The sequence below is a fragment of the Diabrotica virgifera genome, chromosome 3, assembly GCF_917563875.1.
Source record: "Diabrotica virgifera virgifera chromosome 3, PGI_DIABVI_V3a".
In the NCBI taxonomy this organism is placed as follows: Eukaryota; Metazoa; Arthropoda; class Insecta; order Coleoptera; family Chrysomelidae; genus Diabrotica; species Diabrotica virgifera.
Window position 1 is genome coordinate 208,390,222 of NC_065445.1, and position 25,684 is coordinate 208,415,905.

At 34.1% G+C, this 25,684-nt stretch overlaps 1 protein-coding gene across 7 annotated transcripts in view; it reads right to left on the reverse strand.

Moving 5' to 3' along the window:
• Positions 1-3,141: 3,141 nt before the first annotated feature.
• LOC126881522 (uncharacterized) overlaps positions 3,142-25,684 on the reverse strand; it is a 247,238-nt gene continuing 224,695 nt past the window's right edge. For 6 of the 7 annotated variants that reach the window (XM_050645829.1, XM_050645831.1, XM_050645832.1 and 3 more), the window contains 3 exons: positions 23,127-23,591; positions 11,285-11,549; positions 3,142-4,719 (listed from right to left, as the gene is read on the reverse strand). In XM_050645829.1, coding sequence (XP_050501786.1) covers positions 3,210-4,719; positions 11,285-11,549; positions 23,127-23,591 — 2,240 coding nt within the window. In that variant the 3' untranslated portion in view covers positions 3,142-3,209. The remainder of the gene's footprint in view (positions 4,720-11,284; positions 11,550-23,126; positions 23,592-25,684) is intronic. The other variant, XM_050645834.1, reaches the window with a different exon arrangement.

Below are 25,684 nucleotides of genomic sequence, written 5' to 3' on the forward strand. Positions count from 1 at the left end.
AAAAATCTTTCCTTGACGGATTTCTTTTACTGGGCTTTGACCCACATATTTTTGTTAAATAAGATATTGGTGGTTAGCATGTACATTGCACGTAAGCACTGATGATGACTGGTAAACCAGTCAAAAACTAGTTATGTGATTTTGATGTGGCCCTTTTGAGTGTTTTTAAATATACCTTTTATACAGGATTTTACTGTTTTTTGATTAACCTGTTTACTCTGATTGAAGTACGAGGGGAACCATTCTCGTTGGAACTTTACCGCGCTGAGCAGATGGGACGTGAATTATAAATTGTAAAATTCCCTCATCTTCCTTAGTCTCAGCATCCGTTATGGCTTGCAAATTGTAGAAGCTTCGGAGGTGTTACCCGAGAAGGTTCCCATTGTTTTCAGTCTGGTAGGAGGTAGAATAACATTTTTGGATGTTGTTTTATGAGCTATTTGAAAACTCAGTTTTTTCTAGCATTTGCCGCTAGGGCATCTCTGCCATTTCGTTCGTTGTAATTCGTAACTGTACGCCAGGGTTTGTCCTGGTTGGGTCAGAGAGAGCAGCATATGTGCCTCCTGATGAGAGACTAATAAGTTTCGAAACCAGTAGAGGTGCTTGCTGCACTCTCTGATTGAACTGGAATAATGATGCGGCTGTGGTTTCGTGTTGCAACGAAATTAAAAATGGTTATTCATTTTTGATACTAATATTCAGCTCAGCAGGGGACTATTATTCGAAGTTTGAAATTACATAATCAAGGAATCATAAAACAGATAAATCCCTTGTTGAACGAATTTCACACGTTGCACAATAACGTCTCGTTGAGCTAAATATTAAGGAGTCTCTTAGAAATATGGTAGTACTATACCTGATTATATTTCACTTTTTATTTAACTTAAATGCCTCGACAACTAAAGCCATTGGCATGGCGCAGTTGATTTCGCACTCAAATAGTGTAATGCGTAGTGTGTGTTGAGTAAATATCTTGTTACTTACTAATGCCTGCTTTACTAAGTAACAGGACTTTTATTGAACACACACATAGTCTACTTTACTAAGTAACAAGACATTTACTCAAAACTCACACGGCACACGACCCAGCTGGGTAGGAAAGAAAAAATTCTTACCCGGATGGAACTCGAACTCACAACACTTGGACACAAAGGTAGGCTCTCTGACCACTGAGTCACAGAGGGGGATAATATTTCATTAATTTGTCTTACAATTCAATTAAATCACGCTACGTTTTGAACGTTATTTTCTTTTTTGATAATATAGATATCAATTAGGTGATAGCTAGCCCGTAAAATTAATAAGAAGCAATTTCTTCTAGCAAATTCCACAGGGGGTTGCAAAACAAGATGAAAAAACAAAACATGTAAAACGTATTTCTCAGAAAATTTTGGCCCAGTAATTCCTTTGAAATATATCTAGCAAGAAAAATAGCTTATGGTATATTTAATGTGGTGGGTTAATTTTAGAGAGTACGAAGGGTGTGGTGATTCAATCATTTCTTGAAATAATAGGTCTACTTCGAACTGTTGCATGTATAGTAGAAATTACTAATATTATCATAAATTTTTTATGAAAAATAATCAATAATATAAACATATTCCCTATATAAAACACATTTAAATATTTTTTAGTGTTATTCATAGTTATAGACATACACTGTTACTAATAAACGAAGTATAAAAGTTATACTGAGAATAAATCAGGTATAGGCAAAATCACTACCAATAAACATGGAATAACTTAGGTATAGGTTATACTTGGTATAAGAATTTAGTCCAAGTTTATACCGACCCACACCCTTGTTTAAGTCTGGTATAACCTATTTTATGACTGTCAAAGTCATCAGAGAGAAAAATATATTATTTTTTTATTTGTTTTGTGAGTAGATATACAATAAAAAAATGTGTTTAAGAGGTATTGCGGCTAACGAGGAAGTTGATAATTTAATTAACATGATGGAAAATACACGAAAAAGGAAAACTTTCAAAGAAAGCATAAATTCTTTTTCAAACAAAGCAGAATAAAAATCCGGTTTCCTAAAGATGATGTAAGATTTTTAGAAAAATTAGTAGGTGATTCACTTATTGTGAACAAGCGAGGAGGAGGCTTATCCTCCACTCTACAAGAAAAATAAGGTCTTTATTTTCTATAATATGTAGAAAATCTCTCACAATATTCTTCAAAATATGCTGAAATTAACATATTTACATTGCATTTAAAAGTCAAATAAATAAAGTTTACTTTTTCTTCACTTTCCCATTTAATGTAACGTTCTGTTTTATTTGAAGCCATTTTATGAAATGCTCAAACATAACATACAACATACGAAATAACGATTTATTACAATACAGCAGAAAATACAAAGTTCCTTCTATTCGAAGCCATTTTATGAAATGCTCAAACTCAACATACAATATAAGAAATAACGATTTCTTAAAATATAGCAGAGAATACAACGGCCATAGTCCATCAAAAAATTATGTAATCTACATATTTTTTGAGTTTATACGACTCATAAAGGGAAAAGCTACTGCGGGTAGTTCATCAAAAAATGACGGAATTTGGTGTATTATTTGTAGAGAAAAGTCAAAATTGACATATTTTACCCAATATATCGTTGTTTTATGCATTTGTGTAGAAGATTGCGTCGTTGCCAAACTAATATTTCGGAATAAAGTGGGAATACTTATAACTAACTTATACGGAGTTTATTGGTAACAAATTATTTTTGTATTATATCTACCTTATACTTAGAATAACTATTCTAGATATAAATACGGAATAACCTTAGAATACGAGTGTTTTATTAGTAAGGCAATTAATAAAACTTGAAATGATGTATGATAATAAGTAATAAATGATTAGGAACCTCATGAAATTCTCATAAAAAATCCATAGAATGTATTTCACACAAAACTGTATTTTCCCTCTTTCTATAACTTTGCGTCTAGGAGACACAATAATTCTTTCGTTCAGGATGAAAAACAAAATTTCTCACCTTCAGTCCTATACTCTAGCAATAAAAGAACTTAATTCAAATTTATAAGATTATCACTCTTCCATCAATTTGTGAATTTAACAGAGAACAAACAAATCATTAAAGATTCGTTATTGGCACTATATGTATATGTCTGAATGTAAAGTAATAGAAAATAATTTATTAGATCTATAAACAATTCAGGTATTATCTGAAATTAAGGCACGTTTCATACTTTCTCACCATTAGAACGGCAGTAACAATATTTTCTAAGATATGCATCACTAACACATTTACTATGTTCACTATAACTATCTAATCTACTAATATCACCAGACAGAGAAAAATTTGAAGTATTTATATCACCGATATAACCTACCGTAGTTTCAAATATAGCTTTGGGGCTAGTTTGGAATTGTAAGAGCACATAAGAGTCGTTTTTTGCGGAGAAATTTTGGGATATTCTAACATCTAGTACTTTAGAGAGGGAGTATTTGGCACATCTGTGATCACTATTTCTTGAACGAATAATATCGTGTATTACATTAAGCGTGAAGTTTGCTAGTTTAGCTTTTAGTTCTTTACTCAAGGTTTTTTGTTTGTATCCCGCACAGGTGCACCAGTGTTGGTCTATGGCAGCATCTGCACAAGACCGATCTGCATCTGCTTCTTCAAATAGGGACTTGCATTTTGGGCACGCTTCACCTGGGGTGATCTTATAATCACGACCAGACAAGGCCAAAATATGCTTTAAAGTCATGTGAAGGTCGTAGGGACACGTGAATCTGTTCGAGTTAATTTTAAAATTTTCATATTCTTTAGGAAATCCTTCTTTAAACCAGCTGGGAAAGGACACATAAATAAAAGGCAATCTTTCCTCTAACCATCCAGTATCTGTGAGTCTTATATCTCCAAATCTCATTCCATGATCACTAAGAAATATAACTATTGAGTTATTTGTAATACCTTCATTTGTTATATCTTGTAACAAATGTTTTACTTTATGATCCATGCCTGAAGGACTATTAACTTCATTATGGCTAAAGGAGTTCATCCAGAAAAAGCCAAAACTGGGGTAATTTTTAAAAGTTGTCGCAAAATCTTTAGCTGCATTCATTATTCGTTCTCCAGCTGTTTCTGGACCTGTGCAATACACGACTCCATCTTTGTTAACCTTGTGTAAATTTTCTGTGCCTAATATATAAGGTCTGTAATAATAATCCACGGGGGGTTTGGTAAAACCAACTTTTCTATAATTAAATGTATTTATCGACGCAGAATCTTCTGCATAACCAGTAATAAAACCTAATTTTCTAAAATCGTACCAAATCATAGGGCATTCATCTAATTTTCCTAAGGTTTTGGGACTACACACTTGGTAAGCTCTACTGTTATTAAAACCTGTTAAAATAGCCATGAGATTGGGAAAGGTATTGTCATCCATCTTGTTATACCCCTTTAGAGGAATCCATCCATTTTCTTCAACAAATTTATGCGTATTGGGCAAGATTCTAATAAAATTCAGTCTGGATATACTGTCGATTCCTATAAAAAGGATGCTGAACGGATTTGTTGTATTGTCAAAACTCTCAAGTTTCTTCTGGATCGTCTCGTCGATTATTGTAGCTGCGTGGACGTTTTCGTATACCTGGCGTCTCCTTTCTTTATCCAGACATTTCACGTAGACTGGATCTCGGAAGATGGTAACTTTGCCATTGAAGTACTTACAAGTTGATCGTCTAAAAGCACAGTATATTAGTCTATTATACAGGGTGTAACAAAAATACAGGTCATAAATTTAATCACATATTCTGGGACCAAAAATAGTTCGATTGAACCTAACTTACCTTAGTACAAATGTGCACATAAAAAATGTTACAGCCCTTTGAATTTACAAAATAAAAATCGATTTTTTCCAATATATCGAAAACTATTTGAGATATTTTATTGAAAATGGACATGTGGCATTCTTATGGCAGTAGTATCTTAAGAAAAGAATATAGTGAAATTTAGACATCCCATAAACATTTTATGGGGGTTGTGTTCTTTTAAACGCCCCCAAACTTTTGTGTAGGTTCCAATTTAATTATTATTGTAGTACCATTGGTTAAAAACAATGTTTTAAAAACTTTTTTGCCTCTTAGTACTTTTTCGAAAAATCTAGTTTTTATCGAGATATTTTGAGTATTTGTCACATCCACCACATATTTGTATATGGTTAAGTACGATTATGGAGACTTTGTAATAATATGAAAATTTATTTATGATTTACATTTTTAGGTATATTTTGAACCATATTAAAAAAGAAGCCACATCTCGATAAAAGGTTCCTTATCAGAAAAATACAAAGAGACAAAAAATTTAAAAACACTGTGTTTAACTAATGGTACCGCAGTAATAGTTTAGTTGGAACGTATACAAACATTTGGGTGGTTAGAGGAACAAAACCCCCATAAAATTTTTATGTAAATATATTAAAAAAGAAGCCGCAACTCTATAAAAACTGTCTTATCGAAAAAATACCAAGAGCCATAAACGTTTTAAAAATATTGAATTTAACTAATGGTACCACAATAATAATTTCATTGGAACGTACACAAAAGTTTGGGGGGGTTTAAGAGAACAAAACCCCCATAAAATATTTATGGGGTGCACAAATTTCACTATAATTTTGTTTTAAGATTTTCCTGCCATAAGAATGCCCCATGTTTATTTTTAATAAAAAATCTCCAATAGTTTTCGATATATTCGAAAAAATCGATTTTCATTTTGTAACTTCAAAGGGCTGTAACTTTTTTTATGTGCACATTAGTACTAAAGTAAGTTAGGTTCATTCGAACTATTTTTGGTCCCAGAATATATGATTTAATTTATGACCTGTATTTTTGTTACACCCTGTATAAGCAATAGCAGAATAGAGTAGATTTTTAATTTGCTCAAAAAAGAAAAATAGTTTTTTTTTGGCAACTCACAAGCAGGGCCGTAACTACCATTGGGCAACCGGGACAGTGCCCAGGGGCCCCCGCAGGAGCCCCTGTTTGGTTGGCCATGCGTATATTGTAACGAGGTCAAATAACTTTTTAAAGTACTTTCAGTCAAGTTCTACTTCGAGTTGTCTGATTGTAATAAGTAAATGGCATATCAATTCTAACAATTTCAATGGTCGATTTCAACCTGTTTCACCTGCACCATTATAAAAAACAAATTAGCTATGAAAACAAAATTAAGACTTATAAATAGCATTATACTGCCAATAATTACATACGCATCTCTTGCATGGGGTCACACGAGTCAAAGTAACAAAAAGAAGATACAAGCGGCACACAACAACTGCCTCAGAGAAGCTGCAAACGTGCCCAGATATGTCGCCGAACGGTTCTTATTTAGAGACCTAAAACAAATAAGAGTACTGGATATTATGGAGGAAAAAGCCAGAACAAAATTTGCTGAGCTAGAAGACCACCCAAACCGGATCCTGCAAGAGGTATTAAGGTATGATGTGTACCATAGATGGAAACACAGGAGACCCAAACAGCAAATATTAGTTAATATATAATAAAGGCTAGATAAACTTAGCTCTATCAAAAGAAAACAACTTGCTCACCTTTGGCATCTCATTATATTTATTAATGTTGATTTTTATACGTTTCAGACATCCCTCAAAAAAAATATACAAAAACTTCAAAACGGCTTCAGCCACTAAACAAATCAATAAAATATTAACAATAGGCGAAAGCCACAAAAAATATTAGCAACAAAACCCAACAAACGGGCATGAGGGGCCCACATCCTCGAGCGCCGAGTCACCGAACTGGACATAGCCCAGAGCGGGGACTCGGCGCCCGAGCAAGCAAAACAGATCGAAGATTAGTCACTAGAGATAGCGGGAATAGAGCGCCTCACGCTGGCCTGTATTGATCGGGGTAGGATTTCATATGGGAGTCCGTGTACCCAAGACTCCCATATGATAAGCACTTTGCTGATTGGGAGCCCCTATAGCTCATCAGAGTGCTATCGGGGGGTAAGTGGATGGTCTGGAGCATTGAAGCGGGGTGGAGTGATTCCTGCTTACGGGAGTTAATCCTCCTCGCCCCAATGAATTGTATCACCCGAATGTCATTCTCTAGGGGTGAGCAAGTCTCTCAGGCTGGGTTAAATCACTATGCTTGCTTGCTTGCATTATAAAAAAGATTGTCTCAACATCTCTTCACGAAGTCACCTCATTTTCGTTGCTTTTAAACCACAAAGCAGCTCCGTCTTTTAGATGGCTTCTTATAATTTCTTTGCAGTCTTCGTAGTTCTGCATATTTTATTTTTAAGATTTTAATGAAAGGTACCGGATGTCGTTTTCTAATATCCCCGCCAAATTGGATTCTGCTTTCATTAGCATATAGCATATAGTATACAATTACTTACCGACGGTCTCCGCCATTTTGGCACTTTCCTATAGGTATCCTTCAAGTTTTTTTCCACTTTTTCCATATCTAATTTTAACGTATTCTCGCATGTCTCTTCCACCTTTTCAATTGTCTGTATCTTCTTAGCAATCTGGTTTACCTCTTCCTGGATTTTCTCGAAATAAGCCTTCATATCTTCATATTTTTACAACTCCCAACAAACAGTATAATTCGTTGGGAGGCACTGAAGTCCTCATACCAATCTGAAAGATGTTCCTCGAAAGTGACTCTAAAACCTTTCAATCCAACACGCTGGGCTGGAAGATTTGATGCAGTCAATACATTGAAACACAGATTTCGCGATGTTTTAAAGTGCCTTTCAAGTCTAGTTCTGACAAGTAACAAAAGAAATGAAAGAGACGAAGCAACACAACTGAAAAAAAGAAATAGGTCTGGATCCCGCGTATGAAAAAGAAGTTGATTAATAGCAAGCTCAAAATTTGTTAATAGCTTAAGGGTGTCTAGTCGGATAAACTTTGATATATGGGAACACTGGAACAGAGGCAGTTTTAATTGTGGAACAGGTTAAAAATTTGGAACGGTTACACCACGAAAACGGCACATTTATTTTGTCCGGCAGAACAGACTTAAACTCTCCGAACAGAGAATAAACTCTCATGCAATAATCAGACTGCTATTTATCACTTGTCATAATTCCTGTCATTTGATATATTCTACAAGTTCCACTCATTAAAACGCCCATTTGGTGATAAATAGCAGTCTGATTTTTGCATGAGAGTTTAATCTCTGTTCGGAGAGTTTAGGTCTGTTCTGTCGGACAAAATACGTGTGCCGTTTTCGTGGCCTGACCGTTCCAAATTTTTAATCTGTTCCACAATTAAAACTTCCCCTATTCCAGTGTTCCCATATATCAAAGTTTGTCCGACTAGACACCCTTAAGCTATTAACAAATTTTCAGCTTGCTGTTAATCAACTTTTTTTTCATACGCGGAATCCAGACCTAAAACTAGAATCATTCTTTGTTTTGGTATTAGTTGTGCAAAATAAAATCCTTGAAGTCCTCAACCAAATCTCGAAAACACTGCAATCAAGATCTTTGGACCTTTTAACAGCTTACAGTTTACTTGAAGAGGGCCTCTTAAAACTAACTGAAATGAGAGGACAACCTTCTTTGAAGAGGCTTCAAATTTGTGTCAACGTTGGGGAATACCAGTAGGGTTCGCTCCAAAAATAATGAAGAAGACGAAGAAACATTTTGATGAACTGTGCGAAGATGAAAGACTTCAAGATCCCAAGTCATGTTTTAGAGTAACCGTGTTTATTCAATGATCGACAAATTATGCCATCAGCTAAACACTCGCTTTCAAGGAATGAAAGCAGTGTTAGATACGTACCTACCGAATTGTTCAACCTGATTTTATTTTGAATGCAAACGAACAAAATCTTAAAAACGAAGCAATAAACTTCATCAAACGTATTCCAGATGATTCCAGATGAGAGATGGGAGGGTTTATCCCCCCTTCCGATGGGGGTAGGAGGGGGTAAACCTTGAAACCAGATCACGTCTGCCCCGGGGCCCCCAACATCGTACCTATGGCCCTGTTCACAAGAACGTTACAAAGTAAAAAAGTTACATTGCAAGGTCTTACAGAGGCTCCAAAACTATTTTCTTGTAGCATGTTAAGTTGTTAATAGTTTGTTTATATGGGGTTAAGTTACAATTGATTGTAATAAAAATTATATTTTACGGTATACCTGAATGGTAACGCAATACCTGAAAACCAGCGGTGTGCCAAAAATGACTTGGCCGGCTCAAAGCCCAGATTTGAAACCGATTGAGCATGTTTGGGACCAACTCAAAAGAAGAATAAGAAAAAGAATAACTGCTCCAATAAATTGTGAGCAGCTTCGGTTGGCGCTCATGGAAGAATGGGAAGCTTTTCTTCAAGACAACATTCAGAATTTGATCAATTCAATGCCAAATTTAGTGAGGAGTATAATTCAAAATTTAATTGGTAATTCGTAAGAATCGCAACTTTAGTGTAATTTTTATTGAATGTAAGAAAACAGAAAAAATTTACAATGTTAATTTTTTTTAATTTTCCAGTAAAATCATCATTTTGGGAGAAGTTTCTTTTGACATTTTTTATTTAAGAAATGATTGCATACTGCTTTAGAGCTGGCTCAAGCGCTTCAAAAAATAAAGAAAGGAAAAGCGGTAAGACCAGATGATATTCCTGGGGAAGTATGGAAAGCATTGGGAGAGATAGGAACAAGGTGGCTAGCAGGTTTATTTAATAGAATTATGGAAGTTGGACAAATGCCAGACGAATGGAGAAGCAGTATACTAGTACCTGTCTACAAAAACAAGGGAGATATACAGCAGTGTAAAAACTACAGGGCTATAAAACTGCTTAGCCACACCATGAAAATATGGGAGAGAATGATTGATAGACGGATACGTGAAGAGACCGACATATCCGAGAATCAATTTGGCTTTATGCAGGGCAGATCAACAACAGACGCAATTTTCATTATAAGGCAGTTGATGGAAAAATACAGGAGTAAAGAAACAAACGCTCATATGGTATTCCTTGATCTTGAGAAAGCATATGATAGAGTTCCTCGAGAGATTCTGTGGTGGGCACTCAATAAGAAAGAAGTGCCTGGTGCATATGTAAAGATTGTGAGGGATATGTATGAGGGAGTAACGACTAGTGTTAGGACAGGTGTGGGAGAGACTGATAAATTTCATGTGAAAATAGGATTGCACCAAGGCTCGGTGCTTAGTCCGTATTTATTCCCATTAGTTTTGGACCAGATAACAGCGAAACTACAGGGTAACATTCCATGGTGCTTAATGTATGCTGATGATGTCGTGTTCGTAGGAAATAGTGAAAGAGACTTAGAACAAAAACTGGAACAGTGGATACGGGCTCTGGAGGAAAAAGGTTTAAAACTTAGTAGGACAAAGACAAAGTATTTGAATGTTCATTTAAAGGAGTTACTACAAATAAAATGGTATCTTTGGATGGTGAACTGATTGTAAAAAGCAATAGTTTTAAGTACCTGGGATCGGTATTACAGAGTAATGGAGAAATAGCTGGAGATACATGCAGTAGAATTAGAGCTGGATGGATGAAGTGGAAGGAAGCGAGTGGTGTGTTGTGTGACAGAAAAGTTCCAATGTAGCTGAAAGGAAAATTCTATAAAACAGCCATAAGACCGGCTATGATGTACGGAATTGAATGTTGGGCAGTGAAAAAGAAAGAGGAACAACGAATGCATGTGGCGGAGATGAGAATGCTTAGATGGATGAGTGGAGTGAAAAGAAAAGATAAAATTAAAAAAGAGTATATTAGGGGAAGTCTAGGTGTGGCACCAATTGATGCCAAAATGAGAGAGCATAGGTTGAGATGGTTTGGTCATGTTCAACATCGAGACGTTAATCTTCCAATACGAAGAGTAGCTGAAGTGCAGATTCCTGGAAGGGGTAGGAGAGGAAGACCAAAGAAGACGTGGGGGGAGACGATTAGGCAGGACATGTTGGTAAAGGGGATTAATATTGATATGACCCAGGATAGAATTGTGTGGAGAAATGCAATTAGGGAAGCCGACCCCGCATAGGGATAAGGAAAAGAGAATGATGATGCATACTGCTTTAGAGCACATTCTTAAACATTACACAAATAATATCTAATATGTAACAACAATTTCTTGTAGGATTGGTAAAAATTTAAAAATGCCAAGAAATTAGGTGGTCTCTTTTTAATGAGGTGCAGTGTATTTCGAACTAACTTCAATTTAATGTATGCATATCGATGTGGAGTATATCGTTGGAGTCAACTTTAAACTTGACATTTATAATTCAGCTATATTTACTTACTTAACTCTCTTATCCGGATCTTTGTTGTAGTTAACTCGAGTAATATTCGAATAGCAACAAGTGACTCCATTACTAGTATAGGACGGAACGCTTTCGGTGTCAACGTGGAGAGTTGCGATATTGTCTTTAACTGTCACGTATGTAAGGAGTTTTTTGTTATTGCAAGGTTTGTATTTCTGCTTGTGGTAAAATCGTTTTGCATCTTTGTTGAAAGGATCGTAGTTGGGGATTTTGCATTTAGGACTTGATACCAGATATTCGGGTTCTGAAAAAGCATTATTTTATAAATAACATATAAAAATATAGCATCAAGAAAATCTTAATTTCAGTAAGCTATAATAGTCCAAGAGGCAGCGCTGAAAAATCTCTTTGAATTTACTGAAGCTAGATTTTTCACAGTGAATTACTGTGATTGTGTAGATAAACATACTGCGGTCGGTCAAGCGAAACGTAGAACAGGGGTTACTGAGAGGGTATCAAAGTAGCTTTCCTACGAAGGTAGTTAAATCCATTTACTAAGGCTGAAAATCAGTACACACATTCTAAATTAAATATAAATCAAAGTTATTATACTCGGTCAGCTGTATGACGTAACAGAGCCGGTCGGTCGGACCCAGTGAATGTACAGGGTTATTTACTATATTTTGACCCCCTTGTAAACTGCTTTATTTACAGAATTAGAAAAAAATGTAAAATACAAAAGTTATTCGATTTTTAAATTATGATTTTTTGACAAATATATCGTACTAATGACGTCATCCATTTGGTAGTGATGACGACTATTTTTTTAAATGGAAATAGGGGTCTAGTGCTAGCTCATTTGAAAGGTTATTCAATTCCCTATTCAGTAATATAAACATTAACATGATTAATTATACAGGGTGTCCAAAAATGTTTTTTAATTAAATTAATTAATTTAATTAATAATTAAAAAAACTTTTTTGGACACCCTGTATAAATAATGATCTTAATGTTTATAGTACTGTATAAAGGATTCTTTCAAATGAGCTAGCACACGATCCCTATTCTCATTAAAAAAAAATAGTCGATTACGTCATGACGCCCAGATGGATGACGTCACTAGGATGATATATATGTAAAAAAATATAATTAAAAAATCGAATAACTTTTGTATTTAAATTTTTTTCTAATTCTGTAAATAAAGCAGTTTATAAGGCGGTCAAAATATAGTGAATAACCCTGTACATTCATTGGGGAAGACCGACCGGCTCTGTCCCGTCATACAGCTGACCGACTATAATAACTTTTATTTATATACAATTTAGAATGTGTGTACTAATTTTTAGCCTTAGTAAATCGATTTAATTACCTTCATAAGAAAGCAACTTTGATACCCTCTCAGTAACCCTTGTTCTACGTTTCGCTTGACCGACCGCAGTATGTTTCTCTACACAATCACAATTCTCAACTGTGAAAAATTTAGCTTTAGTAAATTCAAAGAGATTTTTCAGCTCTGCCTCTCCGTCTACAAGTAATTAAATAAAAAATTAATTTTAACTTGAGAGCTATCATCAAAAATTTTATACCCGTCGTAAAAAAGTTATTTATTATAACAGAGTGTCCAAAAGCTCTCCTGACTCAGAGATATCTCAGATAATTTTAAGACAATTTACCCCAATTTACCTAGTCTAGTCCGAAAATGCTTTCTAAGGGAGCTAGAGTTCTTTAAAGATGGTGCCTCGTAATTATTTTTTTTAAATACCTCCAGAGCGCTTCTATTTAGAAAAACGAAAACTGGTACGCCTATTTATCTTTCAGAGATAAATCGATTCCACCATAACTTTTTTTCTTTAACTTTAAAACATATTTGACTTTCTTCTTCTTGTAGTGCCTATCCGTTTCGGATGTTGGCGACCATCATGGCAATCTGTACTTTGTACAGCGCTGCTCTGAAAATATTTGTAGTGGTTGTGTTGAACCACGTACTTAGATTTTTCAGCCAGGAAATCCTTAGCCTTCCTGGTCCCCGCTTTCCTTCTATTTTTTTTTTTACTTTGCGTTATTAAATTGTAAGGTATTCTAGTACTAAAAGGTACTTTTACTTTAAGTCGGTAGGATACACCGTTTTTTGAAGAAAAATTTCAAATTCAAAAAACGAGACATTTTGAAATCGATTTTTGTAGAAAACGTTTTTTTCTTTCGACTTAAAATAAAAGTACCTTTTAGTACTAGAATACCCCAGAATTTAACTTTCAGAAAAATTTTACGTTTCAGTAACTGACGAGAGGCGGCAAATTATGATATTTCATGTTGTTGTTGTTTGTGTGTCGTTAACAAATAACATGGTCCAAGAGCTGTGAGACATTTTTGAGTAGGTATTTTAGGCAACCTGAAAATTTTTCAGGTGACTCTTCCATGATAGCCTAATACAAAAATGCCGGTATGGCTGGAGGGTAGCGGTTATTTTCCCCAAAAATCCCCCCAAAGTTAAACAAAAGGATAAAAAAGTTATTACAAAAAATATCACAGACGTGACTTTAAAGTAAATTTAAATATTCAAATATAAAGAAAATAAACAGGCCAGGCGATTTGAGGGCGATTTTAACTCTGCAAGATACTTGCATGGGCGCCCCAGGATTATTTTCAGGGGATGCATCTGAACTTCAGAAGATTTCATCTGAATCTGTACATACTATTAACGAGTATAAAATATACAACTATACATGCATAGCTATGAACATTCGTTCCGGACAGGGAGGTGCAATTGTTATTTTGACAGGGTATTTTTTAATATTAAAAATAAATATTCTAAAAAAGACAGGTTTTTTTGTGAAATTTTACAACTACCAGGTGATCAAACAAATTACGCGTGCATATAAATGAAAAGCACTATAGGTAATCAGCAGTGTGAGAAAGAGCGTATACCGATAGCTATTTGCGTCCTCTGTTTTAGATGAGCGAGTCCGTTCGCTCGAGAAAAATCACGTGACCTGGCGATATCCATGTTTTTGTTCCTCGAAACGTTAGAGTAATTATTATATATTATAGTTTTTTAAGTAACTTTTTCTTAATTAAAGAAAAATAATACGTACTATACAATAGGTTTTGCAAATATGATAGAAAAAGACAAATTTATTAATATAAATATAAGCGTAGAAAAGTATAAAACTATAAACTAAGTTAATTCTGTGTCCGACTCTTGTACTTCTTCTACAAACTCCTCATCTGAGCTTAAATATTCATTCTCGTCTTCTTCGTCAGACTCCCCTCGAGACTCAGATTCCTCTTCTACATGATCTGTAAATAGTTGTATTTAGCATTAATTAAAAATTAATTAGTGATTAATTAGTTGATTTGCTACGTATTCTTTGTCCTTTTATACTGGACAGTCGAAGTCTGGACAATCACGGGCGCATCTGAAGAAAGACTTGCCGTTGTTGAGATGTGGTGTTATCGAATAATGTTAAATATATTATTATGAACACAACATGTAACAAACACGGAAAGGCAAGAGAAATACTCAACACTATGAAGGAAAGAAACATGAGCTACTTTGGTCATATACTAAGAAATAAAAAACTTGATGTGATTGGTTATAAAAGTATTAAGCATTGGTTATATAAGTAAGAATACGTAGCAACTTAATCAATTAATCACTAATTAATTTTTCATTATTTCTAAATACATATTACAACTATTTACAGATCATGTAGAAGAATCTGAGTCTCGAGGGGAGTCTGACGAAGAAGAAGAGAATGAATATTTATTTTAGCTCATTCTTCTTTCCTTCATAGTATTGAGTATTTCTTTTGCCTTTTTCATCTTTCTTAATTTTTCCGTGTTTGTTACGTGTTGTGTCCATGATATTATGTTTTACATTATTCGATAACACCGCATCTCAATAATGGCAAGTCTTTCTTCAGATGCGCCCGTGATTGTCCAGGCTTCGACTCCGTATAAAAGAACAGAGAATACGTAGCAACTCAATTAATTAATCACTGATTCTTCTTCTTCTTCAGGTGCCGTCCTCGTTCCGAAGTTTGGCTATCATCAAGGCTATGCGTATTTTTGATACCGTAGATCTAAATAATTGGCAGCTGCTGCACTTGTACCAATCTCTTAAATTCTTCAACCATGAATGTTTTCTTCTGCCAATGGATCTTTTACCTATTATTTTTCCCTGAATAATTAATTGTAGTAGCTGGTACTTTTGTCCCCTCATTATATGTCCCAAGTATTGCAGTTTGCGCTTTTTAATAGTAAGCGCAAGTTCTTTTTCTTTCTGCATCCTTCGCAACACTTCCATGTTTGTCACTCTCTCTGTCCACGATATTCTCAGTATCCTGCGGTACATCCACATCTCGAATGCTTCTATTTTCCTTGTATCGCTGGTGTAATCACTGATTAATTTTTAATTAATTCCAAATACATATTACAACTATTTACAGATCATGTAGAAGAGGAATCTGAGTCTCGAGGGGAGTCTGACGAAGAAGAAAATAATGAACATTTAAGCTCAGAAGAGGAGTTTGAAGAAAAAGTACAAGATTCGGACACAGAATTAATTTAGTTTATAGTTTTATACTTTTCTACCTATATATTTGTAACAATAAATTTGTCTTTTTCTATCATATTTGCAAAGTCTATTGTATAGTACATATTGTTTTCCTTTAATTAAGAAAAATTATTTAAAAAACTATGATGTATATAATAATTACTCTAACGTTTCGAGGCACAACAACATGGATATCGCCAGGTCACGTGATTTTCTAGAGGACGCAAATAGCTATCGGTATACGCTCTTTCTCACACTGCTGCTTACCTATAGCGGTTTTCATTTATATGCACGCGTAATTTGTTTGATCACATGGCAGTTGGAAAATTTCACAAAAAAAAAGTCTTTTTTAGAATATCTATTTTTAAAATTAAAAAATACCCTGTCAAAATAACAATTGCACCTCCCTGTCCGGAAGGAATGTACATAGCTATGCATGTATAATGTATATTATTTTATACTCGTTAATAGTATGTACAGATTCAGATGAAATCTTCTGAAGTTCAGATGTACCCCCTAAAAATAATCATGTGGCGCCCATGCAAGTACCTTGCACAGTTATAATCGCCCTCAAATCGCCTGGCTTGTTTATTTTCTTTATATTTGAATATTTAAATTTACTTTAAAGTCATATCAATGATATTTTTTGTAATAACAATTTTTACCTTTTTTTAAATTTGGGGGCGATTTTTGGGGAAAATAACCGCTACCCTCCAGGCAGACCGGCATTTTTGTATTAGGCTATCATAGAAGAGTCACCCGAAAAATTTTCAGGTTGCCTAAAATACCTACTCAAAAATGTCTCACAGCTCTTATGCTAACATAATTTGCCACTGAAAACTTTAATACAAAATGTAATAATTTGCCACCTCTTTAACATAACATATTAAAATTTGCCACCCCTTGTCAGTTTCTGAAACGTCACATTTTACCCCTTGGGGTAAAATCTATTCTATCCCGCTCAAGGAGATCGAGCTTTCGAACTTGTTGCCCGTCGATGGTATACAGTGAACAGAAAATCCAACACAGGATTATTAAAAAAGATAAATCATGAGATCCTAACCAAATACTTAATGACACTATTGCATTAGTATTATTCTTCCTACGATGTTAGTCACTTTTCTTTTTGCAAATTCCAAACAGTGCCTAACTGTAAAAAATATAACATTTACCTGTAATATTACAAATTATTTTTCGATTTTTGAAATACAAAAATAATTATTTATCACCCTATTTTATAAACTTCCACGTTTATAAAACTAAAAAATTACCACCACCAGCCGAGTAAAAGTAGCAATAGTTAATTTTTATAAGCTGCTAAAGCGTATGTGTTAACTGCGAATGAAATGCGAAAGTTTAAAAATAGTCCAAGTAACGAAGCTTAAAATAGGACAAAACCTCGCAATTTTTACAGAATGGATTGATTTGCTTGAACCTTTGAGAATAAGTAGTGGATAGTCCAAGGATCAAAATCTATATGATGCCAAAAGGCGCATTTGCCATGGGGGTGGTTACCACCCCATCTCGGGGGTGGAAATTTTTTATTATACTTTGACCACAAAAGTTGGTCAAATACATTATAAGCAAAAAACCTTTTATACATTTCTTTGATAAAATTAATAGTTTTCGATTTATTCGCTATTAAAATTGTTAGTTTTAGGTAAGTACATCGAAAAAATCAATGTTTTTAACTAGTTTTCTGCTTATAAATCAAAAAGTTTTCGTTTGATCAAAACAACTTTACTTAACAAAAGGTACCTTTTGAAAGATTAAACAAAACCATTTTTTTATTTTCTTTAAGACCAATAGTAATCGAGCTATACTTTATTATAATATGTTAGCTCTTCTTCGTCAAATGCTAAATATTGTAGGTTTAAAGTCAAAAGACGGAAAAACTATGCATTTTTCGATAATAATTTGTTCAAACTAGTTTAAAGTATTTAAAAATATCTATCTCCTGAAATGAACAGAAAGTCTCTAGCTCAAAAATTAAGTGACATAATGAATATAATGTCAGTCCCTATTTTTTTCAGCAAAAAGTGATCAAAAACAACCCCCTAATCACCACTCTAATTAAAATTAGTCATTGACCTGACTTGGTCTTCTTTATTTATGTATTATTAATGGGTTCTAGAAGTTTTATTGGCTTAGAATGATTAGTTTAAAAAAAATTGAGTTACGAATAACGAGTTTTTGTAGTTTGGTAAAAAATGCCTTTATCCTCAGAATAGAAAGATTAGCATCAGAGACACGAAGAAATATTTAAAATATAAAATTGTAGTTTATTTCATTCACAAGAATTTGGTTTGAAAAATTTTTTTCTACGGCTAAAATTGAGTGAGCTATTGACAATTAAAACTTGTAATAACATGCAAAAACCACCTTTACTAACCTTTTCAATGTCACCTCTTTTTGTTACTGTGGAAGGATTTAATATTAATAACCTTATAGATCTTGTAAAAATCTACAAAATTCTTTTTTACCAAACTTTCTAAGATAAAAAATAAAAAAGTTACGGTTAAAACATGAATATATTTTTTTGAAAAAAAGGAGAACTCCATTTGGAAGCAGCGCTGTTTTTAGTCATTGGCTTTACTAATTCTTCTTTATCTATGTATTATTAATAGATTTAGAAGTTTGACTGGCTAAGTGTGCTTTGTTTTTAAAAAACTGGAGTCTAAAGCGAATAACGGATTTTTGTAATTTGGTAAAAATGCCATTTTCTTCAAAATAGAAAGATTAGCATCAGAGATACGACAAACTGTTTCAATATGAAATTGTAGGTTATTTAATTCCTACAAACTTGGTTTGAAAAACTTTTTCTACGGCAAAAATTGAGTGATTCGTAAATAGTACACCATCGAAAAACATTGATTTTTTAGATACAAAATTAACACTTTCGATAGCGAATAATTCGAAAACTATTAATTTAATCAAAAAAATGTATAGAACATTTTTTGCTTAGAACGAATGTTTTTATCAACTTTTGCGGCCAAAATATAATAAAAATTCCCACCCCCGAGATGGGGTGGCAACCACCCCCATGGCAAAAGCGCCTTTCTGCATCATATAGATTTTGATCCTTGGACTATCCACTAGTTATTCTTAAATTTTCAAGCAAATCGATACATTCTGTAAAATTTTTTTGCTTAGAACGAATGTTTTTATCAACTTTTGCGGCCAAAATAAAATAAAAATTTCCACCCTCGAGATGGGGTGGCAACCACCCCAATGGTAAAAGCGCCTTTCGGCATCATATAGATTTTGATCCTTGGATTATCCACTACTTATTCTCAAATTTTCAAGCAAATCGATCCATTCTGTAAAAATTGCGAGATGAAAAGCTTCGGTTCCTGGACTAAAATTAGAATGTGAAAGTGCGATTTTAGATAGACATTTAATAGAAAGCTGTAAAGTTGAAGATTAAAAATCACATTTTTTAAAATGCGTAAAAATAATAATTAAAGCGTTAGAGATTTATAATAACGTATTTTTAACGCCAAATCTTCAGAAAATTATATTCCTTTGTCCATATTAGGTTTGTTCTAGCATCAGTTTCAAACGGTTTGAAACCATCAGCGACTAGTGGACCAGCGCGAGTAGAGGGGATAGCACTGGTGATTGTATTATGTTCTCTCACTGACCAACTGCTTGCTGACGTTTTCTGACTAGTTTGACTGTTTGCTAGAACAAACCTAATATCATCTAGATTCTATGTTCTTTATTTAATTTTTCGTTTATATTATAGCCTGTTCTATAAGTTGTTGCTTTTTGATGTTACGGCTTTACTTTTTTCTGATCATTTCAGTTACCTAGACACCAGCTGCCATCAGAACTGACCCAAGTTGCAACTGGTGCCCAAAACACTCCCAAACTCCAGAAGATAACATGCTTTAGCAATGAAATTGGGCACCAGGTGGTTTAGGAATAAGTTTGGATGGCGTATTCGTATATAGCGACCCCAAAATTCTCCTAGTAATCCATTTTCATGTGCCGAAAACATTCAAAACTCCAGAAGGTGACGCTCCTTAGCAGTGATCGTGTACACCAGGAGCTCCAGAAGGTCGGTTCTGACGGCGTATTCGTGTTAAGCAACCTCAAAAATCCCCTGCGTAATCTGTTTGCATAAATTTAGTGCCAAAATCACTCGAAATTCCAGAAGATGACGTGAACTTAGACATCAGGTGCTGCAGATGTCGTTCTGATTGAATATTCGTTTTAAGCAACCCCAAAACCCCCCTGTAATCTTTTTGCATCAATCTAATATCGAAAACCCTCGAAACTCCAGAGGACGATGTGCCTCAGCAGTGACACTAAGCACCAGGTGCTCAGGAGGCCGGTTCTGATGGCGTATTCGTGTTTAGCGACTTCAGAAACCTCCAAAAAATCTGTTTGTGTCAATTTACTGCCGATAACCTTCAACTCTCCAAATGAAATACCTTAGTAGTTAGTAACCCTGGGCACCAGGTGCTCCGGGGGTCGGTTCTGATGGCGTATTGGTGTTCAGCGACTCCTAAAATCTCCAAGTAATCTGTTTGCTTAGTTCCGATAACCCACGAACCTTCAGGTGACGTGCCATAGCTGTGACTGGGCACCAGGTGCTCTGTTTGTCGGTTCTTATGGCGTAGTAGTATTCAACGATCCCAAAAATCCGCTGATAACAAAATCTGGCGCTTAATGTGCTTATTTTGATATGTTTATGCACTTTTGGATGTCTTTTATACACTGTAAATGTAATTGTGATTTTCCATCCATTTTTCTATTGTAGACTTTTTTTCTGACATCATCCTGAACACAAAAAGTTCAAGTCCCTAGGTACTGTATTTAAAAATCGATTTATTGCTGTGTTTTTAGTGCTAAATGCACTGGTCTATCAATTATATCATTAATTTTAGACTGACGGCTAGTCTTCTATGGTCGTTATCCACTGAAAGTTACAAACATACTCGTACATGTAATAAATTTGTACAGATAGATGGATAGTTAAATCGTTGCTTATTTACTTAATCGGAGACCCGCATAATAAATTAACCGAATAGATAATGCGTTCTCACACTTCAAATCGGTATGTACAGTATAGGTATATATATAAATTCGGGTTCAAAACGTCCTCCGACGTTGTCCGATGCCTTGTTGCCAATATCTTCTATCATTGCAGTTTTCATCTTCTAATCCTCGTACACTCATTGATCGTCTTACTCCTTGTATCCATGTCGTTCTTGGCCTTCCTCTTTTTCTGTTTTCTGTGGGTATCCATTTCATAATTTTCTTTGGCAGTCTTTCCTCCCCCATTCTCTGAACATGCCCGTACCACGTTAATTGTTTCTTCTCAATGCATTCTACAACCGTTTCTTGTAAATTCATTCTTCGCTTTACTTCCTCATTTCTAACCCGGTCCAATCTCGATGTTCTACTTGCTCTTGTTAGGGCGTCCATCTCAGTAGCTTCTAATTTTCGTTTTAGGTGTTCCTTTATTCTCCATGTTTCGGATCCGTATACCAATGTGCTCTTAATCATGGTGTTGTATATTCGCATTTTTCTTTGTTTCCCTATCTCGGTACTCCATAAAACTCCGTTCAATGATTTAATTATCGTTCTTGCTTTATTTATTCTGCTCTTAATTTCTGCATCGTCAGTACCTTCTTTGTTGAAATTAATGCCCAAATACTTACAGTCGGAAAAATGAAAGAATACCCATGAACGATCACATCAATCACTTATTATGTATTTGCTGTCTTTTTCTATAACAAACATTTGTCATTTATAGAAAATAACAGCAAATACAAAATAAGTGATTAATGTGATCGTTCATGTGTATTCTTTCATTTTTCCGACTGTATATTTATCACAGCTAGTTATTTTCTGATTATTGTCCAATATCATATCAGTTAAATCCTCACCTAGGCATAAATATTGTGTTTTTTCTACATTCATCTGCAATCCCCATTTTTCGTATTTTTCCTTCAATTTGCGAGTCATATATTCCAAATCTTCTTTATCGTTTGCACATATTATCTGATCGTCTGCAAACTGAAGGGTGTACAGGCAGGTGTTGTCGTCGATTTGGATGTCCATTCCACCGCATTTTCTTTTCCATATTGTAAGGGCTTTGGTGATATAAATCTTAAACAGACTCAGTGATATGCAACATCCTTGTCGTAGACCTTTGTTGACTGTAAACAAATCTGTTATTTTGTTTCCTAATTTTACTGCAGATTTCATGTCACTGTATAAATTTTGGACAGCTTTTATGAGAGTAAAGTTAATGTTGGAGTTTTGCAGTACTTCCCATAGTTTGGGTATCGGTATATTGTCATACGCTTTTTGTAAATCTATAAAAACTAGGTGTATTGGCCTATTCCGTTCTAATTTTTTTTCGATGATTTGCTTTAACGAAAATACATTATCCGTACAGGACCTTCCAGCTCTAAACCCGCATTCTTCTTCTTCTTCGTATTCTGAGTATTCTTGTTCAATCAGCTCTCTTAAAATTTTTGTATATACTCTGCTTATTGTATTTGTTACTGTAATTCCGCGATAATTGCTACATTTTAGTTTATTGCCCTTTTTATGAATCGATGATATATAAGCTATTTTCCAGTCACTGGGTACATTTTCGCCATTGATGTACTTTGTAAATACATATGTCAGAGATTCGAAAAGTTTTTTAGTTCCATTTTTCAGTAGTTCGGCATTGATTCCACCTGGACCAGGAGATCTTCCATTTTTTAGTTGTTTAATTGCATTTTTAACTGCTACAGTGTTTATGTTTATTTCTTCCCCTACAATTTGTATTTCCGTCTCTGTTGGTTGTGAGTATTCGGGCCTTTGTTCAGTTAATAAGTCCTTATAATGTTGAACCCATTTATCTGTTGGTATTAATTGTAGTTTGTCATTGCGTGTTTCGTTATTCTTGATCTTGTTCAGAAATTTCCATGATTCACTGCATTTTCGTCCTCCTATGTGTGCTTCGATTTCTTGGCACTTTCGATCCCAGGTCTCTCTCTTACTTTGAATGATTTTATGTCTTGATTCTCTTTTCTTTTCTCTATATCTATTGTAGTCTTCTTCATTTTTTGTGTTAAGCCATTTTTGGTATATTATCTTTTTTCCTTGACTAGTCTCTCTGTCTCTGAATTCCACCAGTATTTGTTACTTTTGTACGGTATATATTTGTACGGTATAGGTGAGACACATATTAATGTACGGTATAGGTAAGACACCTTGTATAGGATTTTATGACGTTAGAGAAAAATGAAAATAATGTTATATTTACAATTTATTCCAATAAAGCAAAGTTGAAAGATATATACTTTGAATTTTTACCTGAAGGGGGTAACGTAGTTAAATTTAATAGAGAGGTACGAGTAGTCATTGCTTTAATGTAGTCAGTACTTAAACTTTCCAAAATAGTGTAGTCAGTACTTAAACTTTCCAAGATAGTGTCATCAGTACTTAAACTCTCCAAGATAGTGTCATCAGTACTTAAACCTTCCAAGATGGTGTCATCAGTACTAAGATTTTCCAAGATAGCACTGGGAGTAGTACTAATGGTACTCTTTGTAATTGTATGTGTCGAGTAAGTGTTTGTACTTAAATTAAAATTAATACTTGTGGTGGATATATTAGCTGTGGTGTTTGATGTATTGGTTACAGGTTGAAGTATGGAATTAGTTGTATTTTTATACGAAGTGTTAACATCCTCTGAAAATGTTAGCTTTTCAGACACATCTGCTGATTTGGTGGTAGTGCTAGAAATGATTTGTGCGTCGGCGGTGGTTTCGTTTTGAACTAAAAAATAAAATAATATAATGTTTAAACTAAAATTATAAAATTGAAATAAACATTGTGTAAAAAATAAAAAAGAAGAGAAAGGAATAAAAATAATAAAAAATTAGCAGCATTTAACACTTTTCTGTTTTTCTATATTTATCTCCATGTTCTCGAATGTGTAATTATTTTATTCCTTTTGTGTTTTTTTTGCCTTAAAATATGCAAGTGTCAAATTTTGTTGATACTTGAACATCTTGTACTTTGGTATTAGAAATCCAGCTATTTATTTTTTCTAGATGACAGGATTTACCTAGACCTTATCCTAGATCACTGGTGATACTTTCCTGTATAATGTTTGTAGTCCACTGAAATCCAGAGGAGTCAATTTTATTTTTTTAATGTGTAGGATGGATCAGTAGAAGCTTAAGTTCAAGTTTTTGGGGTCGCCACCTTTGTCCCCCGGCCGCCATCTTGGAAAAGGGGTGCAAAGGGGTTTCGCGCTATATCTCATAAACTATCAACCCTACGGAAAATCTAATACAACATAAAATGTAGCAAATTAAATTTTCTACAGTTTTCTTTTTATTACTTTTTATCGTTAAGTGACCAACAAAAGATATATAAACAAAAATATGTAAACATTGCTTAACAAATTTCCTTTTGGAGGTTATAACTTTTATTCAGTTCATTTTTTAATAAAATAACATTACAGCAATTTTGTAGAGGGTTTTTCAGTGAACAATTTCCACTATAAAGGTGTTTAATTATATTTATTTATCTAGGTTTTACAGCGTTCCAAACTTGACCAGATTCTAGAATGCTCATAGAGATACAATAAAACAAAACGTTTGGCTTACTTTTCTATCTTAATATTATTTTTCCACCACCGTGTTAAAAATGCAATTTTTAGCACTCCATACGAGCGTTAAAAATGCTACTTTAAGGCAATAGTGCTTTAAAATTTTTTAGGCACTGCAGTTCTTATTGACCGTATAGGCAATTTTGATGTAATGTCAAAAAAATATAAAAATGGAATGTCAGTCAAGTTCAAGTAAAAGATTTTGTAGATATTGTCCTGTAATTACGTTTGTAGAAAAAATATTGTATGATATGCTTGTTAAAAAGTACATTTTTAAGGCACTCATGTGAATTGCAGAACTCGCTCCGCTCATTCTGCAAACTTTCACATGCGTGCCTTAAACGTGTACTTTTAACACTTATATTATAAATAACTATTTATTCATATAATTTATTATGATTTTAATATTCCTATGCTATCATTAATCTATTTTTGACCTTTATCCCAACTATAATACTTAGAACCCTAAGAATGTATAGAAAAGGCCCAAGAAGTTGTTTGAGGACACATTCGCCGGTCCTGAAGAAGAACTACTCAACCGCCAAATTCAAAATTCTTCAGAAGAACAAAAAAGCGATTTTTAAATATTTAAAATAGGGATTAACCCTTAAACGCCCAAGGGTGGGTAAAATATGTCCACCTAATGCATATTCGCTTGTAACATATTTATTACGTGTTTAAAAATTTTCCAAAAATTATTTATTGTTAAAAAGACAGCCTTTTATCGAATGTTAAATTGGTTCTACCGATATTTTTGAAAATAAAAGTAATATCTTGAGATAAATATGGGTAGGCATAAAAAGTACACTCTTTGAAAAACTTGTTACTAAAGGTTTCTATATAATTTCTCGTTGATAGGAACACAATCCATATAATTATCGACGTATAATTACATAATCGACATAATTATCCGCCAATGAGGAGGCTGAAAGAAGAATGTGAAGAAAATCGACAAATCTGAATTACTGGCTTTTACTGGTATGTTAATTATTTTGATGCACATTTTAATGTTGTTGTAAGGTTTGTAAATTGTTTATCTTAATATTTTAGAAGATGCTGTGTTTATTAAGCATAAGATTCTTAAGTTTAATCCATTTCCAACAACTCCCAATAAATATATTAACTATTTTCGAAGTGAACATTTTTTACCCACCCTTGGGCGTACATGGAACCTAAAAAAGGTTGGGCGTTTAAGGGTTAAATGAAGAGTAATCGTCCGAGAGCATCGGTATGGCGTTTGTTTTTTGACAAC